The sequence below is a fragment of the Planococcus citri genome, chromosome 1 (assembly GCF_950023065.1).
Source record: "Planococcus citri chromosome 1, ihPlaCitr1.1, whole genome shotgun sequence".
In the NCBI taxonomy this organism is placed as follows: domain Eukaryota; kingdom Metazoa; phylum Arthropoda; class Insecta; order Hemiptera; family Pseudococcidae; genus Planococcus; species Planococcus citri.
Genome location: NC_088677.1, coordinates 53,790,688 through 53,809,129, shown reverse-complemented (window position 1 = coordinate 53,809,129; position 18,442 = coordinate 53,790,688). Strand labels below are relative to the sequence as shown.

Genomic DNA, 18,442 nt, shown 5'->3' with positions numbered 1-18,442 from the left:
AGAGTTGGCAGTACTGGACGAGAGATCTTTATGTTGTTGTTGTTGTTGATGATGATTTGATTGATAATGGGAAAGTAGTGTTTTCCGGTAATTCCGATCCTCATTTTCGTTGGAAAATGATGTGAAATCTGAATTGATGTACTCGTACAAATATTAATTTCCTTTCAAATTTTATTATGTGTACTGTACACTGTACAGTAGATCCCTCCTGAAAGTATCATGATAAACCTAAACCAGGCTTCCTTTCCAGGAACGTTCAATTATTGATGTGTCTGAACATGCTTTTTCAAGTAGGTAAGTTGGACTACATATGTACTTCGATATTATGATTAGTTTTGGTTAAAATTGTTATTTCGTCTAGAAAATGCAAGGATAATTCCACTGGGTTAGCCGGACTATTCAGACTGTATCGCGTCATGTCTGGAAAGAGAATTCGTACCTAACAATACATGGTACTACTATCGAAATGTTGGAGGTTCCAGCCGAAGAAATCTCGTATCGTATCGTGCACTTGACAACATTTTCTATTTATTGGAAAATTACCGCATTATATGGGTATGAACAGGTAATCAACTGCATTGCATTGTAATTATATAGCATGTCGAAGAGACGACTAAAAAAAAATTCCGTGCCAATAATTAATGATAGATTGTTCTTGACTGCAACCGAATGCCATGCCGGCTTCGCAGAATTAATTCGGTTGCTTTCTGCGTGGATATGTGTTTTACATTGAAGTATGATATAGATTGCTGCTATGTACCAACAACTGAACAGAACGACTTTTTCTGATCTTTGATGTTGCTGTTCGTCTGCGGTCGCTGGTCTGTTTTTTTCTTCAGTAATGACTTAGGTGTAGCGCAATTACAACGTGCTGACAAGCGTCCCATTGGCCATTACTTGGCTTTTCGCAATTTGTAAAAAAAAAAAACTCGCCGGAATATTTCGACTGAAAGGATTGAAATTTTTTGTTTGTGTTTTAGTTGTCGATATCGTCGATATTTTAATTTATCGTTGTGAACGGAACGCGTGCCTACAACTACGACTACGAACTACGAGTGAATTTTACGTGCATGTGCAAGATCAACGGCCACACGAAACAAAAATAAAGGCGATTGGAAACAGAGAAAGAACTAAGAAGTCGATAAACGATTCATATTGCGTTGCTGGTGATGACTCACCGTACCGTTTAACTCACGATTGGTGTCATTAACCGTTAGTACAATCGTTATTGTCGCTCTTCTTTGGTAACTAGTTTTCGATTCTCGAGCGTTTTGTTTTTTTGTTTGTTTGTTGTTTTTTTTTTGTAGTTGTTGTTTTGTTTTTGGTGATGAAATGAAAGATCGAAGCGAAATACCGGCTCCGGCAACGACGAACTGATTAGGTATAAACTATTGTCGTCAGTGCATTAAGAGAAACGAGCCACTGCACTTTGCTAACATTAAAAAGACAAAACCGGTGATCGAGAAGCACCACGAACCATTAGTGGTGGAGGGTAATAACAGTAATAGTTCCGGTAGTGGTTTTTAAGTACCTATCGATAATAGCAAGAGCGGCGGCTGCATCGGCAACGACAGCTGTACCTTCCATTACTTTAGAACCTATCACCACGACTCCCCTCTGGTCACAGTGTCGTCGTCGTCATTATGTTCGCGCTGTAATCGGTTTACCGTTTACTTCTTCTTGTTCTTACTTTTCTTTAGTCCAGCCGTCGTCAGGAAGAAGTCGTCGTTGCCGCGGGTACTTTTTTCTCTTTCTCTTCGTGATAACGATCTTAACCTTCGCTCTACTATTGCAACTACACAGACGTTACTGTGACATCACCCCGTAAATTCTCTGTCGTTCGTTGCGTCGCGATTTCATTATCAAATTTTGTCGGTCGCGTCGTCGCTTTTCGTATCGATTGCAGTTTGATTTTTCATCGACGTTTTCTCGCTTCAACGCCCGTGCCAATGGAGATTTCCTAGTTGAACGCGTCACATGCAGCAAACGATGCAAAAAATTTTACCAACTCCTCCGCCGCCTTCGCATCGACATCGTGTAACCTTTCCAATGCCACCGCCTAGTACTCAAGCCGTTGCAAATGCTACGGGTGATTGTAGCGAAGATGAAAAAGGTGCCAAAAGGATACTGAAAGAGACCGTCGATGCTGTAGTCAATAGTTTCGCTAAGCATACTCGAGAATTTGGAAGAGGTAAATTTAAAATTTCGATATTTTTCTCACCTATTGGATAAGATTTTCGTAATTTAAAATTTATTTATGCGAATTCGAGAATAAGTACTAATTCGTTGGTATTCGATGTCTAATTGTTATCAAAACGTATCTACACAAATAGGTATGAGGTCATTGATGTGGTTCAGCTAAATTTCGACATCTGCGTCTGATTAGAAGAACACTATAAATTCTAGAAAATAGGTAATCGAACGTCTGGAAGCTATTATTTTCGACCCATAATATATTTTTTTCCTTTATTTTCTTTTTCGTAGAATGTTCCCATCCTGAAAAAAGAAATTACCTAATTTTCAAGTCTTCGACCGAAGTAAATAGGTATTCTGCAATCGGAAATTAACTTGTTGGTAATAAATTTACGTTGCAATATTACCAGACTGCAGCAGACTGGCTTTTGTAATCTAATCCAAGTAGCTCGTGCTCAAATCAAGTTACATTTTCCTGGAAATGAGTATCATCGCTATTATCTGGTGTAAATTTTGATTAACTTCGCCCATCGAAATTGGGTATCTACCGGTTTATCTAAGCCGTATACTACCCACTGTTTTTATTTCATCAACAGATCCACTTTTAGTTCGCTTCTGCTATATGCCAATGAAATTTCGCTTCTTTGACAATTTTCTCGTTTATTTATTGTTTTCTTTGTAGAAACATCCCGTAAATGGTTTAACGCGTTGTCATAAAATATCATCGAATTGGGTTGTAGTTACGAGAAGAATATTACAACCAATCACCTTGAAGTTTATGGCATTTTAATGATGTTACAAGCTTTCCTAATAGGGTATTAACTGTCCGCTTTCAAAAAGATTTCACGTTACCATGAAAATTTTCTATCTATGAAGTGAATATACCGCCGATCGCCGATGCCTGTGCGGTAGTTGATTCAAATGACCATCAGATCAACGCTATGAAGATTTTCCTTGAATCTATGCGTCTTAGTAGTTAAAATGATACTTGATAAAAAGTCAAGACGAAGATGAATTTTCTAACAGTCGAATTTTACACTTGAAAAATATTCGTATTGGCTCCGTGGCGCGACTAACCAAGGGTTAAATTATTCAACTCAACGATGCAATAAATGTGATGAAGGAGAAAAGCTCTTTCACCCTATCACTTTTTCTTTCATCTAAAAACGTGTTTAATTTACTACGGCGATTGATAAACATCTCGAGGATATGAATACGCTCAAAGGCTCGTGTCAAGGCACTTGTTGCGTGTAGGTAAAGTTGTGAACTCCTTCAACAGTTCATTGATTTTTTTCTCTATGTCTAGAACCATTTATATTGACAACCAGACCCCTGGTGGTTCCTAATACTGGCGAGTCGTGATCAGCATTGTTGTACGCGTCAACGCCATTAATCTCTCGTGTTATTCTTTCGATGAAAAGGCAAAGAGCCTTTTTTTCGCACCAATGATGAATTTATCGAAGGCTCGTTAGTTTGTTTTGATAAAATTCTCGAAATTGTTTTCCAGTCACGTAGAAGGAAATTTTGGTCTTTAGATACCTATTTGTTTTCTGTTCATCTGTTGCTGTTGGTGTTGTTGTCGTTTTTTTATTCATAGGAACGTGTAAGTACATTAATTATAAAATGACGTTAGAACGTGATACATATTTCTGCCTTTCTTATACCTATACTTACAAAATACCTTCCTACAAGTATACTGAATGGAAAGAATACTGATTCAGTTGACGCTGTGTATGCAAGATTGTTCTCTCTTGTTTTTTCCCATCTTCGTCATGGAGACCAAACGAGAATTCAAGGCTTACTAATGCTGACAATGAGAACTTTTGAAAAACAGCAAATTTATAAATGGGGTTTCATCAAGTCGAAAAAAAAATCAGGTTTTCTGCAAACCTAATTTTGCCTTATCAGCTCGAAGTTCGAACCAAAAGTAAAGACTGTGAAGACCTATATTTTAATTTTGCTTAAAAAAATCGAGTTTCTTTCGCAGGTTTAGTCAAATTGTCACCATTATTGTCATCCCACTCTCAAAGAATTTGAGGACAGCTTCTTGTCGAATTTTGAAAGCTCACATCTCATGACTGGTTAAACTTGGAGCAAAACTGTTTGTAAGAATTCAGGACGAATAATAGGAGATCCAAACCGCGTAATGAAACTTCGAAAAGCTCAAAATGGAACTTTCATGGTAAAAGCTCAACTTTTTGTGATGAACACACAAATTGAAAGCTATAACCATTTGAAGATTAAAGAAGAAGCAGAGACCCTTTTTTTTCCTATTTTCAAAAAATTAATTTTTCAGAACGGGCCTCAACACCTTTAAGGGGCAAAAGAGCACCAAATTTTCACTCAAATCCCCTCGCCCCAAAAAAATGCAAGCAAAGTGACGTATCCTTTGCCTGCTTTTATTTATTTATTTTTTTCAGTTTTTGAAAAAACTATCGCGTTTAAAACTGGAGAACGTGAAAATCTGCTGGACGTTTCTTAACGGGTTGAAATCGCCACAAATCGATTCCGGTGGTCTTACGAATGGGACGGAAACAAAATTTAAGCTGTTTTAATTGGCTCGTTCTCGCTTGTGAACGAGAAATTTTCAATTTTTTTCCAAACATAACCGTTTGAGGCCTTCGTAGAAATTTTCAATTGTATATTTTGAACTTCTGAAAATTTCTATCTAATTCGATCAAAAAGGGGCAAAATCAGTAAATCCAATTTTTTATTATAATTTTTTAATGGGTTGGCCCATTATGGTGCTTTTCTTTCTGACACTGTTTATGATACCAATATTTTTTTTACCGAACTGGAGAATTCAAAAAAAATTGAAATTTCCGCCAATCGATTCAGAAGCTCGAAAAGAGGCTCTATAAGAATCAAATTTCAACTTTCTGACTCAATTTGGTACAATAAGTAATTTTTATTTATTTATTTTTTAAAAAGAAAATATCCGGACTGAAATTTTTTTAAATTTGCCAAAAATCGAAAAATAAAATTCAGCTCTCATAGAATTTGGCCTCGTAGTATATTTTTGAATGCTTTTTCGATTTCCATGTGTCCGATTCAAAATTTAATCTTTTGTGGTAAAATCCACTGCGGAATAAAGACCTGCCCATTTGTCTTCCGGCCATCTCTCCACCGATTTCCATTTTTAATCGAATTTTGCAATCTCGTCACTCCATTTTTATCATCCCCGAAATCCTTTGGCGTTTCTTACTGAATTACATACTTTGTCTATTGTGAATTTCCATGTAGGTTTTCCCTAGATTTCGTCAACAAAAAAATTCTGATGTCAATTCGAGCTATTCGGACGATCTTCTGGCAATTCTGAGTGATTTTGATCGCATTAGAAAACCACTCAAAAATTGCTACCTAGTTCATAGTTGCTAGTTTTCTGAGTATTTTTGGGGTTATGGAAGTATCTCGTATTCCAGGAAAATTTGAACAAAGCTCAGGCTGATATGAGAATTTTGCTATTTACGATCAGATGCCTATCTGGAGGAAGGAATAATTGTAAAAATGACCAGGAAAATTAGGAAAAATCTGCTGTGTAGGATTAATGTATGCTAGAAAAATTTTTAAATATCTATACATGAACATATCCGGATGTGGAGGAGGAAATCGCGATTCAACTAAATTAATCTCAAATTTAGGAAAAAATTTCCTACTAAAATTTTTTTTGACTCTATGCCATCGTAGGCTAATGCTACATGAAACTATTAGTAGGCTATAGGTTCTTGAATTGGGTATTTACGAGTATTCGCAGCATACGAGATCGGTAGTATACCTAATGCCTATGGTACATTATGTAGGTAGGTATTTGCGCTGGATTTTAATCACCACAAAACCTCGTACTATAAAACGGTTTAACGCCTGTCGCATTATTTTTCAAATTATCCGTCCAATCTAACCAGTTAGAGCTACGAAGATCAAAGATCTTTCACACGGTTGCCCGGATCGAGTGCACGATCGTCGTTCTCGTATAAGAAAGACGATTAAAACGCGTCATTTTGTCATTTTTCAATAAAAATATTCTTGCTCGGACAATAGACGCCGGAAAGCGAATCTTACAAAAGGAATAAACAATAACGACCACTGTTAACCTTCGTTGTTTCATTGTTCTATTTAGAAAGGTATTTTCCCGTTCCCATCTCGAACGTGTCGGTGTATGTCGGTACGATGAACTCGACAGCAGAAAAGTATATGTACGTACATACAACAACCATTGACAGTCATAACGTACCAAGACCAACATAGGTAAACATACACGACTCTTGTGTACATAGACATACTACGTAGACGTACGTACTTATATTCGTACTCGCGGTATAGCTTTTGTGCGAGAGGAATTGTCGTCTTCGTCGTCGAAATTTGATTTAATATGTAATGTACATCAATGTACATATAAGTAATGTCTGTATGTGTATAGGCTGACCTACCCATAGGCAAGGTGGTATATTTTGTCGGTACGCTATTTTTTTCAAAAAGCTCTTTCTATGGCCGCGTATATTTTTTTCTCATTTACACGTATAGGTATAGGTAGGTAGTAGGTACCCATACCCTTATACCTTCATCTCGCTGGTCGCTGCTGTTGAGAGTTTTGTCGCAAACGCTAATCTGCGGAATACAACCTCGGTAAATTATCGCCGGTTGATGATCGTTCGTGAGGAATAAATTGTACGAGCGATGCTAAGATGGTTGCAACTATATGTACATATGACGGCAGTCGGCAATAAATTCATCTTCTATTTTAATTCAAATTAGGAAGTCTTAAAGTAGCTGATAAAGCTACGAATGCGTGGTATTTCAAGTCTTTTCGATATCTGCTGCCTTGTAGCAGTTAGCTGTCCGGTATACTACATACGAGTATACTTACGAAGTAGGAAAAAATGTGCCAATTCTGTACACGTTTATGGTTCCGTGTGTTTTTCGCGTAATCCTCTATATACTTCCCTGCCCTGCCCGGTCTTCGTAGTACTTACTCGTACCTCGTACTACGAACGTAGGTTGATATAGGTCTACGTATATCGCCCAATTCCAAAGGTTTAAATCCTAAAACCAGAAAATTACGATCAAATCGTGTTCGATTTTAACGTAGGTCGCGTCGCTCGCGAGATTTAGCTATAATTTTTGAGAATTGCCAAATGTTTTGATGTGCAGTGATCCGATGCGAAAATTTAGCTCGGTCGATATTTCTATCAGATTGAATCGAATGTGGGCTTGTGTTGTAGATTAATGTAGCCAATTCTGAAGAAGTGTCGTATATTTCGGACGAATGTTATAAAAATTTAATCGTATGTAATCAGATCTGATTAGATTAACATTGATATAGCTAAATGAATTACTAACATTCCTACGGCTGTGGCTGTTTGCCCGAATACATACACGCGGAATGGCAAAGTTTCCTACATAGAGCACTAGCAGAAGTCACCTGCCCTAAATTTTATCAAGAAATCTGTTTGTTTTCTTTTTTTTTTTTAGAATACCTACTTATGGTTCGGCAAAATTTAATTCAAGTCAGCTAAACGCGTAATTTGAAACATTAATTTAAAAAATATGCTGACTGAATTTTTGAATACCGACTGAGAAATTTCAAAAAATTTCCAAAATAGAACCAAAATTGTCAGATAAAGTACAAAAATCTCCAAATAAAGTATTAAGATTGGATTTAAAAGATGCCCGGATTTGATCTTATCTAACCAGCCTGAACAGGTCTGTTATACGTAAGATGCAAGATCACTTTGACACGTGTATCTGTGTATATGATTTACCTAATAATATGTTCAAAAAGCACTCATCAAATCAGATCGGCTCAGGTTTACTACAGTCTCTTTCTTCCTTGGATCTGGAGACGTAAATGATCTATGCCATCTCTCCAGAAAATAATTTCGTCTCGACTAATTTTTAGAATAATTTTCAATTCCTGGTGCATAAATTATATTTTCAGCCCGCTCCTAGCCTGTCTACTTAAAAAATAAAAAGATGATCCGTCTTCAGTCACTCCACCCACTTAGGCTGTGCTCTTCATCTGTGATCATTCAAAAAAAAGATGGTTCCCTACTGACGACGACGACGATTGCAAAAAAATATTACTTAAGCCTTATAGCGTTACTTCATTACGATCATTTTGATATACTTATAGGTATCTACCTATCCAATAATTTTACTACTTTTTTTCATTTTACGCATTCCTGAAGAAACAAGGTGAAAACTCATGGACGCGTCCTCAAGTCGAGAGGGTCGGGAAAAAACTGACAGTTTTGTTGTGGTGTAGCCCCATTCAATTCTGATTCTACACAAAATTTTTGCAGAATCCATTTTGCAGCAGTTTTTTCCCTTCCAGATTAGTTAAACAGATTTTAGCCATAATTTTCATGAGACAAAACATGTTGAAGTGATTCAAAATTCGAAAAGATTCAAAAATTGGACGAATTTTTATTTTTTTATTGTGAGTGTAATTTTTATCAACTTTTTTTTATGTTTGAATTTGAAAATTGAATTTTTTCGAATTTTGATTTTTTGTGAAGAGTTCATTTCATCGAGTGAAAGGGTTTTTTCAACTTTTTCAACAGATACGTAAAAATAGGGGTCAACTGGGTCGACTTCACCTATCAAAACTTTTTTTCATGTTTTAAATCAAAAAATCGCATTTTTTCGTCAACTCAAAATTTTTTTAAATCAACTTTGCAACATGGTGCCATCCCAATTTTTTAATATGTTGTTCAGTATGAAAAGTTGTCCATAATATATTTTTTTCAGAATTTTTGAGAGTCGGAACGATATGAAAACTATACGTTTCGAAACTTTTTGAGCTAATTTTTTGTTCGAAAAAAAGTGGCAACACTGATTTTTATGATATCACCAAAAAGTCTTTCAAAACCCCTAACTATGGGAAAATGTTCCATTTTGGTAGGTATCGCGGTTATCGAGTAATCCACTGCTGAAATGGATGATATTTTGAGTTCACTGAAAACTTTGACACCCCCTGGCTGAACCCCCTATCACTTCTTGGTCCAATTAACGTGGAATGGCCCCGATATCTGAGCAGACCTGATTCCATATGCGCTGATTTAAACCGATCAAAAGTATAAATATCCAATTGAAAGTGATTAGATTTGATTAGATCTACTCAGACGGTTTGATTAGATCTGATTAAACCCGTTCAGTGTTCACATTCGTTTGATCTGTTCAGATTAGATCCAGAGATGGGCTGAGTTTGCGAAGAAATGAGACTCGCAGATGACTCAAAGACTTAATGCGTTGATCCTCAATCAGACCTCGAGTTTCATTTCTCAAAAACTTTGTGGTACTCTCAATTTCTTGAATCCAATTTTATCTGACCAGAGTTCTGCAGATTCAATCGTTTTTTCTCAGGCTATTTACAATCAGATTTTTCTCATTGCAAGTCCGTGCGGAAAAACCAGCCCAAAATTTAATATAGGCTAAGTACATGAGACTTACACTTTGTTGAATTTAATTGAACTAGAAAGTTGCATTTAATTACCAGGGGTCAGTGCTCGAACCTGCGCTTACTCGTATCTGGAAAGATGAAACCTCCTCTGTCCAGAGTGAAAATTTATCCGATGTGATTTGTTGTGAAACCAAACGGAACAAAATTACTGACCGTCAATCTCTAAGGAATTACTGAACTTTGTTGGTGCATCAGCATTTCAGCAATTTGAAGATTTTCTCAAAAGGGAACCCTCTCACATGATAATCTCCGATTTGAATGAAACTTGGACTGGTGAAAAGAGGACCTTAAAAACCCCCCATTCCCCAATTCTCAGCTGCTGAAGTTGATTTTTCGATTTTTGGCGAGCGTTTGAAGTTTTGTTTATTTTTTATTACTTTTTCTCATGTTTTGTGAAAAAATTCGATTTCTGATGATAATTCCAGATTTGGCCAACGGTAGTACTTATCGATTAGGTATCAAGCATAGACTCTTTGGCCAAAATTTCAGCTGCTGAAGATCATGTGGCGAGGAGAAACGGCCATTTTTCAAATTCACACGTAACACGAGAAAAAATAGTAAAAAAATCCTGTTTTCTGAACGGACGGCCGGATCGGGCCAATGATGGTATGGGTCGATTTGATATTCGGCACAGACCGTTTGACCAAAATTTGAGCCCTTGAAGTTCATTAGATGATCTTAATTTACTGGCTTTTAAAATTTTTTTCAATGGCATTTTTTATAAATCACCAGCTGGACAAAAAATTCGATTTCTGATGATAATTCCAGATCCGGCCGACGGTAGTACGTATTAGTCGATTAGGTATCAAGCAGAGACCTTTCGGCCAACTTCAAACGCTCGTCAAAAATCAAAAAAAAAAATCAACTTCAGCAGCTGAGAATTGAGAGATGGGTTTTTTTTAGGTCCTCTTTTCACCAGTTCAAGTTTCATTCAAATCGAAGATTATCATGTAGGATGATTCCCTTGTCAGTAATCAGTAATGTCAACGATATTATCGAGGAAGCTTCTTAGTTAGAACTTTGACGCTTCTTTAGTACCTAAGCAACCTGTCAGGTGGAATGAAATCAAGTGAGCGCCACGTTCTTGGGATGTGCATAGTACGTCTACGACTACACTTGCTATGATTTATCCATTGATTATGATATCAAAAGCCACTCAACAGAAATACTAAATTATGTACATATCAAAGGAAAATAGAAGCAGGTACGTCTGTGCACTGGATACAGGATTACCATACCATCCTACAAATACATACATACATATATTGCATTATTTACAGAACTGTCTGCGTATGATAGATCATTGTACCGGTACCGGTGAATCCGGCGACGTATGGTGACGGTGTCGGCGATGCCTGTACTATACTATATGCAGAAAGTTGTTCTGTTTATCCCTGCGCCCCCGCACCCTTCGCCTTCGCACGACAAAATCTCTTGTTCGCCCTTTCCTTTTTTATTTTCCTTTTCCCCTAACGCTGTTGTAATGCCAAGTGCACATATCAGATACATATACTACATTATGCAGGCATATACTACGTATATAGATAGATAGATGATACCTAAATAACGAGCGATCATCGAGCATTGAGCATGCGCGATCGCGTCTTAATTATGGGCAAGATTTGCCAGTAGCAATTACGTCTCGCGGCGACAATGCAATGTGTATTACTCGTTTTGCGCTGGAGCTGGCTGATGCTGCGGCTCTGTATAGTCTCTACACTCTACATTTTGCCGTCACTCTGTACTTGTTTTATCAAAACTGGTCGGTCAACGGTCAGTCAGTTTGAGTCGTATTTACGTTCATTACGAAGCTCTACAGTACATGGAATAGAAAAAAAGTCGAATGAAAATCAGATGTGCGCGAATACACGGTGCATGCATGGGTATAAACGGACGCGATGCGGAGATGGCAATTCAGCTTCGCGTCTGCCGCCCTCGCCCTCACTCATACCCCCGTGCCCCCGGCTTTGCTTTGCTTTGCTTTGCTTCTCTGCAGCTCGCTTTATATGTACCTATGATTTTATTATAGTCTGCAGAGGTAGGTACTACGTACGTCTACGTACGTCGTACATACGTTTTACCTTTACTATAGCATCTCTATGTCGCTTTATAAACCGGCAGCTATGCTGTAACAGCGGCATAGGCGTGGTTTTAACAATATTATTAATACATCTTCGTGCTGGTCGTTTTCAATCATTTCTCATATAATGACTAATAGTGATACAAATACTAGGAAATACGAGTACCATGTACTTACGTGTATTATACTCGTATCTACCTACATACACGTATGCGTATGCACGTACCTATACGAATCTGCGCAGCATCCCAGGGTCTAGGTCTGGTAATGTTCGCGATTAAAGAAATACGTAAGTACAGCTCTTAGCGTCCATATGATGTATATACGAATTGCGTGAGCGAACTTATAATCATTATCGTATAGGTGTACGAATACTCGGCTGTGCTCGAAATATCTCGCAATTTATCATCGAAATTTGAGGGTTTGACCGTCGTTGATGTCAGAAAATGAAACGTGGTTTATGGCGGAATAATTATAAGTGCAGTAGGTTCATTAAACGAGAATAAGGTAGGTGTGAGGAGTGTCAATTGGGTTCCAAAAATTACTGCAGTAAGTACTATAGCGCAGCGTGTTCTGAATCTGCAAGGGTGGTCAGTTATTGGTTGTAAGCTCTCTAGAAACGGGAAACATATTAGTGCTACCTACCTATCACTTCCAAAATCGATAACATGTTCTATGAGTGCCTGTTGTATCTTAGACGTTTCAAAATATAAAAATGGTGCATCATGTTGTGAAGATTGACGGTGAAATAATTTCTCGAGTATTTCCAGGAGGAAATGATTGGATCTGATCAGGTATGATATGGTCTGATTAATTAGGTCTAAAAGGACCTAATCCGATCAAGGTTTTAATCTGATCAGATCTGATTTGGTCTGATCAAGTTAAATTGGATCTAGGAAACGCTTGGATCTGATCAGCAAATCCAATCGTTTTCCGTAGGGAAGTGACTTTAGTACAAGAGCTACGAACTGTCGCTTATCAGATTCAGCAACCTAGGGGAAAATGATGGGATCTGATGTGATCTGGCTAGTAGATCCAATGGTCTGATTCTGATGATCAGATCCATCTGGTCTTATTCAATCAAGTCTGGATGCAAATTACTTTGGTACCTACAACAGCAAAATCGCCACATTACACTGTTTTTGAAAACCTCGCTATACAACAATACCGCCAACAATTTTGTAAAAAATTATTGTGGGTGAAAACCCTATCATTTAAGAAAATTTTGATGTTTGAAACAGAAAAAAAATGCCAAAAGCTCACAAAAGCTCACTGAAATAAACTTGAGAAAATTTTTAGTCTTTTAGTTTTCTGCATGTACCGGAAGAACCGCGCGTCCTACGAGGAGCTGATGGCAGTAATATGAAATTTTCGTAGAACGCTTGGTTTCAAAATTATAAGTCTTTGAATTTGGAGTAACGAAAAGTTGTAGCAACTTTTTCAACCGGTAAACATCTGTGCCCCCCCCCCAATTAATCAATAAAAATTAAAAAAAAAACGATCCAATTAGGTCTCCCATATTGGATCTGATCACGTCGGAACACGTCTAATATGATCAGATCTCATCAAATCCAATCATTTTCCCACTGAAAGAAATAAACAGTAATAGTTACATTGAAACGATGCACTCAGTGCATTAAAACGCGGTAATTTTGGTATAGGAATGAAACCCATTAATCAGTACATATTTAGAGAAGTAACTATTACATAGAAGTGCGGTAACCATTTCATCGCTTTTATTCAACAATATTTAAAAAGTGGGGATTGGTACTATCAATTTCACGTTTCTCCGCACATCTAAATAATTCTCACTGAAACAAATTTTTCAAGAACCTATTTACCTACGAAAATTTTCCGGCCTAACCGGGATTCGAACCTGGGACCTTTTGTTCCTAACTACCTACACTTAATGATATGGCCGCGAGTAGAACATTTGATTCAGGCTCTCAAAATATTTATATAGTTTTTTCACTGTTTGAAAAAAATGATTTCATTGCAGTACGGCGATGTACTCAGTACATCGTTTACTGTATTCAGTAAATCACTACATGGTTCTCAGTCATGTTTAAGGAATGTAATCATTGCTTACTATATGATGTACTTATTACCCACCAAATGATGTTTTGAATACCATGTCTGCAGGACTGAGTCCCCAAAGAAATGTAATGAGAACATAGGAATGAATTTTGAAAAGTGATGTAATAAATCCATCCTGGCGATGTACTCATTCCATCACTTGATGCATTCTCTGATTTAACCTATGTAATGTAATCATTACATCAAAATGAGGTAATTTGAAAATTACTGTACTGTGCAGTAACCATTGCATCAATTTCGGGACTGAATAAAGCGTTTCGAAAATCATTTCTTTCAGTGCCGCTGGGTGAATTAGTTTTTCCTGGTTTTGCAGTGAAATTTTACTGATTCATCAGAAATTACATTTTAGCTATGTATTTGTCTACGAAACTGTGAGTTTTTAAGACGTTATTGGCTAAATTCTAGCTTAAATGAAAGAAACTACGAATTATTGAAAAGTGGACAAAATGTACGTATAACATTTAACCATGTAAAAAATTACTGAATCTATCGACATTTTTTGTTTACTGAATCAGTATAATTTCATCGTGATCTTAGGTACATGATGACTTTCAATCTTCGCTAATTGAATCAACTATAGTAAACTCCCGATTATCTCAAGTCAATTGGGGTGGAGAGACATCCAATATACACAAAATACAGGGTGTCCACACTTCTGGAAAACCTGGAAAATCTGGATAAGTCAAGGATTTTCGGCCGTCTGGAAAAATCAGGGAATTTCAGAAATTTCGAGCAATTTTACCTCAAAAGTCAGGGAATTTTTTGAAAGTGTTCATCTGTAATTTGTTAATAATTCTAGTGGTTTTATTGTATTCATTTTGGAAAAAATTTCCCTTGCTTCGCACGGGTAATTTCATTTAGTTTGGGCTTAGAACCAAACGTATTCAGAAACTTAATTTTTTTAATGCAAAGGAGAGGTAATTTTAAAAATTCGGTGTTTTTATTTTGAAAAAATGGTCTGGAAAAATGGAAAAATTAGTCTGGAAAATATGGAAAAGTCAGGGAAAATCATTTCCAGAAACGAGTGAACACCCTGAAAAAGTCGGATTGATTTTTTTAAATTTTTCACTGAAAATTGATAAGAATTAAAATATGTAGCTGAAAATTACCAAACTAATGATGAAATTTTCAGGAACATTGGCCAGAAATGCATGAAAATGTGTTTTAAAAAAAAACGATTAAAATGATATAAAATCACTGAAAATTTCCAAAAAAACGAAATTCTTGGTGAAATTGAAGGAAAATGCATAAAAAAAGTGTTGAATGACGGTAAACCTCTCAAAGAAGCATTAAAATCGCTGAAAATGACTTAAAATCAGTATTAATAATAAAATAGGTAGGTACCTACATAAAATTTTCCGAAAATTTGTTTAAAAAAAAAATGTTTAAAATTTGTTTAAATGATGCAAAAAAAACATTTAAATTGTAATTGAAAATGACTAAAAATCAATATAACTTTTCAATAAAAATCGGCGGAAATTTATTCGATTTGATCATAAAATTCAGCATTATTCGGATAATCGGGAGTCTACTGTAGGTATATACCCGCTTAAGATGATAGGGCCATGTTTACCTACTACTACAATCAATGATCAGTGATTTACAATAAATTATGATAAAATTTCTAATTCTTGCAATAAATGAAACTGAATCATTGATTCTGTGATTTCCTATCGGTTTGGCAGGAAGGTGTCATTGATTTTTCATCGGCTGTAGATATTATTTGTGTGGATTTTCGTCATAGAAACAATCTTTGTAGGTTCATATTTAAACAGCATGCACCTATAGTATACTCAGCTTGAATAGGCTGTGCATCAATTTTCTGCATGAGAAGTCCCATTTAAGAAAAAAGGTTGCCAATTTGGTTGATGATCAGTGGGTTTCTCTGATGGAATCAGTTATTAAATTAGGTATTTAACTTACCTTAATCAATAATCGCATGATCAATCACTGATCTGGGACAGGGAGGGGGGATGATCGAATATCTGATTTGGTCTAGTCAGAGATCCAAACGATAATCTATCCAGATATTAGATCTAGAGAATATCCTGACCTGATCAAAGTGTTCAGACTTTTGATCTACTTGATCAAAAAGGTCTGGTTGGCGATGTAATCAGATCTGGTCACATCTATTTTATCTGTCAAGATTAGCGCAGTTCTTCTCAGATCTACTCAGTTGTGGCCATTTTCGTGTTATAATCAGATCCAGGATGTTATGATTGAAAATATCAAATGAGAGGTAGGCCCGCACGGCCGCACCAAATTGGTTCCTTGAAATGAGAACCTCCCTTAGATGTAAATGACATTTTAAACATCATCATTTATTTGTTCGTTCGTCTGCATTAATACATCATGTATTGTTTCACTGACACATAAATGTGCAATTTCATACATTAGGTAGGTAAGGTGTACACATTGTGTTCGAGTTGTCGTAGTATATGTGCAGTGTGAATAGCTATAGATATTAGATACCCAAGTAGTATTCGTATGTATATATAATGTACATAATAAAACCCACAACTGGACGTTCTCGTGTAACAACCTGAAAATTTGTGGCAACTTTGCAACAACATTTTCTGCAACACGACCGCGGACCGGACAGGACCGCGCAGATCGTATGTTAAATGCTTGGTAATTGCCGTCTCCACTTTGTGCTGCATATCGCGGTGGAAAAAAAATTCGATACGTCCGCTGGTCGCGTATCAGATGGCTTAGAAACATTTTTATATGTATATGTATCTCGATGCACCGCTCATAGATACCTAATGGCGATAAGCTGTAATGAAAAACTGGTTTGAGAAAATAAAATTTATTTACAATTTATCGCGAACCTATTACTTTCTTTCTATTTTACCGAGTCCTGGCGTGTATAGCGACGCGGGGCCGGGTGGTGGCGCGACAACGAGGTGTAGGTACCCGAGTAGTTTTGAAAAATACGATATTCTATATGCATTTTGTAATATGACCAATTACTAATTTTTTTTCCTCCTGTACCGCCACGAAATTCAAGTTTTGGAGTCGAACGTGGACGATGAATTTTTTATTCGTTTATTTATCCAGGATGTAAAATTGCATTAGATGAGTGAAACAAGGTCAGGATGGTAAGCGAAAGAAATGCTATAAGCTCGAATACCCATTTATGATGAAGTTGAGAAGGTATTTTGCCACTTTTAACGATAGCGTATTCGCGTTTTCGTGATTGGTGGGCTCCATGAAATTTTTTTGGCTTTTGGATCCGGTCCTCCTCCACCCACCATACTCGCTTTTGTCGTATAAACGATGAGAAAGAATCTGGGAATGAACATAATGTAGATGAAGCGTCGTTAATTTTTGTCAATTTAGCGTACTGTTTTATCTTTGACATGCGACCATTCTAAAGCTTCGATGGTATGAAAATTTTGTAATCAGATAATCCCGAATCCAAATTGAACACACTGTTTTTCAGCAGCGGATGAAATTTTCATTTTCAAGCTCTGAAAAAAATAATAAAATTCGATTGACCTTCGGCTCAAAGACATCGAGATATGAGACATGAGTATAATTGCATCTAAATATCCGCTGTCGCTGGAAGGAAGCAATTCTTTATTACATTCGAACTCGTATCAAAGAGCACCGCGTCTCAAAACCATGTACAATGTTTACTATAGTGCTTATAAAACACAGCGTGAGACGAAATTTGTGTTCTATCAGCTATGGTCATATTTTTCAAGATGGAGACTTCAAACAACGATGCCAAAAAATTTCGAGTCCGTGAACAAGGTATCCTAAAAATCGTGATATTTCTTCGGGAAAAATGGGGTTCCGGGTTTCGTGTGAAAATAAACTTTACTTTATTTGTAGGTATTCGAAAAGATAACCGCATAATGATGCTGAAAATGCCGTTGGAGGAAAGGAAAAGCCATCGCAATTCGATATTTACCTATGTTTTTAGTTTCTGGATGAAAAAAATTAACGTTTCCCAATAAGTCGGTAAAATCTTGCTCGATTATTTTTTTGTCTATGATTTCTTTGCCATTTCAACAAAAATGTTCGATATTCGTACGCGTATCAATTCCTTATCATCTTTAGAAATCATAAATCAAAGGCTTCGAATATCACGAATGCCAACTCGAGTCCTTGTGTTGGCGCAGGTGTCAACAAAAAAGCGTTTCGACTTTCGAGTGCCCAAAATGTTATTTAATTACTGGTAGAGGTAACGGCCCTATTTTTTTACCCCCCTAAGGACATATCTTGAAATTTCTTTTGACCTAATAAAGCTAGAGAAAAACTGAAAAGCTCATTGAAATCAGCAAACATTCGTTGACAAGATTCAGTGTTTGCCAAAAGTTTAATTTCATTAGGTTCGCCAAAAAAAAATTTTTTTGCAAAAAAACGAGTTCGCAATTTTTTTTACCCCCATTCGCTATTCCCCCCCCCCCCCAATTTTTCTGTCTTTTCAGTAATAACAACATAGATTCAAAGTTTCCTGACAAATTATTAATTAATCATGCCAAAAAGTCCCCTTTCCATTATCATTAGTGTATTCATTGCTTGAAAACATAATTGAGAATAAAATTGAGAATTTATAAAGATTATTTGTGCAAGTTTTCAACAAAAAAATTTAATACACGTAT

At 36.5% G+C, this 18,442-nt stretch overlaps 1 protein-coding gene across 3 annotated transcripts in view; it reads left to right on the top strand.

The window, feature by feature from the left end:
• Positions 1 to 124: 124 nt before the first annotated feature.
• The window catches only part of lft (lowfat), a 34,669-nt gene continuing 16,351 nt past the window's right edge, over positions 125 to 18,442 (top strand). The window contains exons 1-3 of one of the 3 annotated variants that reach the window (XM_065346234.1): positions 125 to 290; positions 362 to 565; positions 981 to 2,191. In XM_065346234.1, the coding sequence (XP_065202306.1) occupies positions 1,978 to 2,191 (214 nt within the window). In that variant the 5' untranslated portion in view covers positions 125 to 290; positions 362 to 565; positions 981 to 1,977. Of the gene's footprint in view, positions 291 to 361; positions 566 to 826; positions 2,192 to 18,442 lie in introns of those variants that run through there. The other 2 variants (XM_065346236.1, XM_065346233.1) reach the window with 2 other exon arrangements.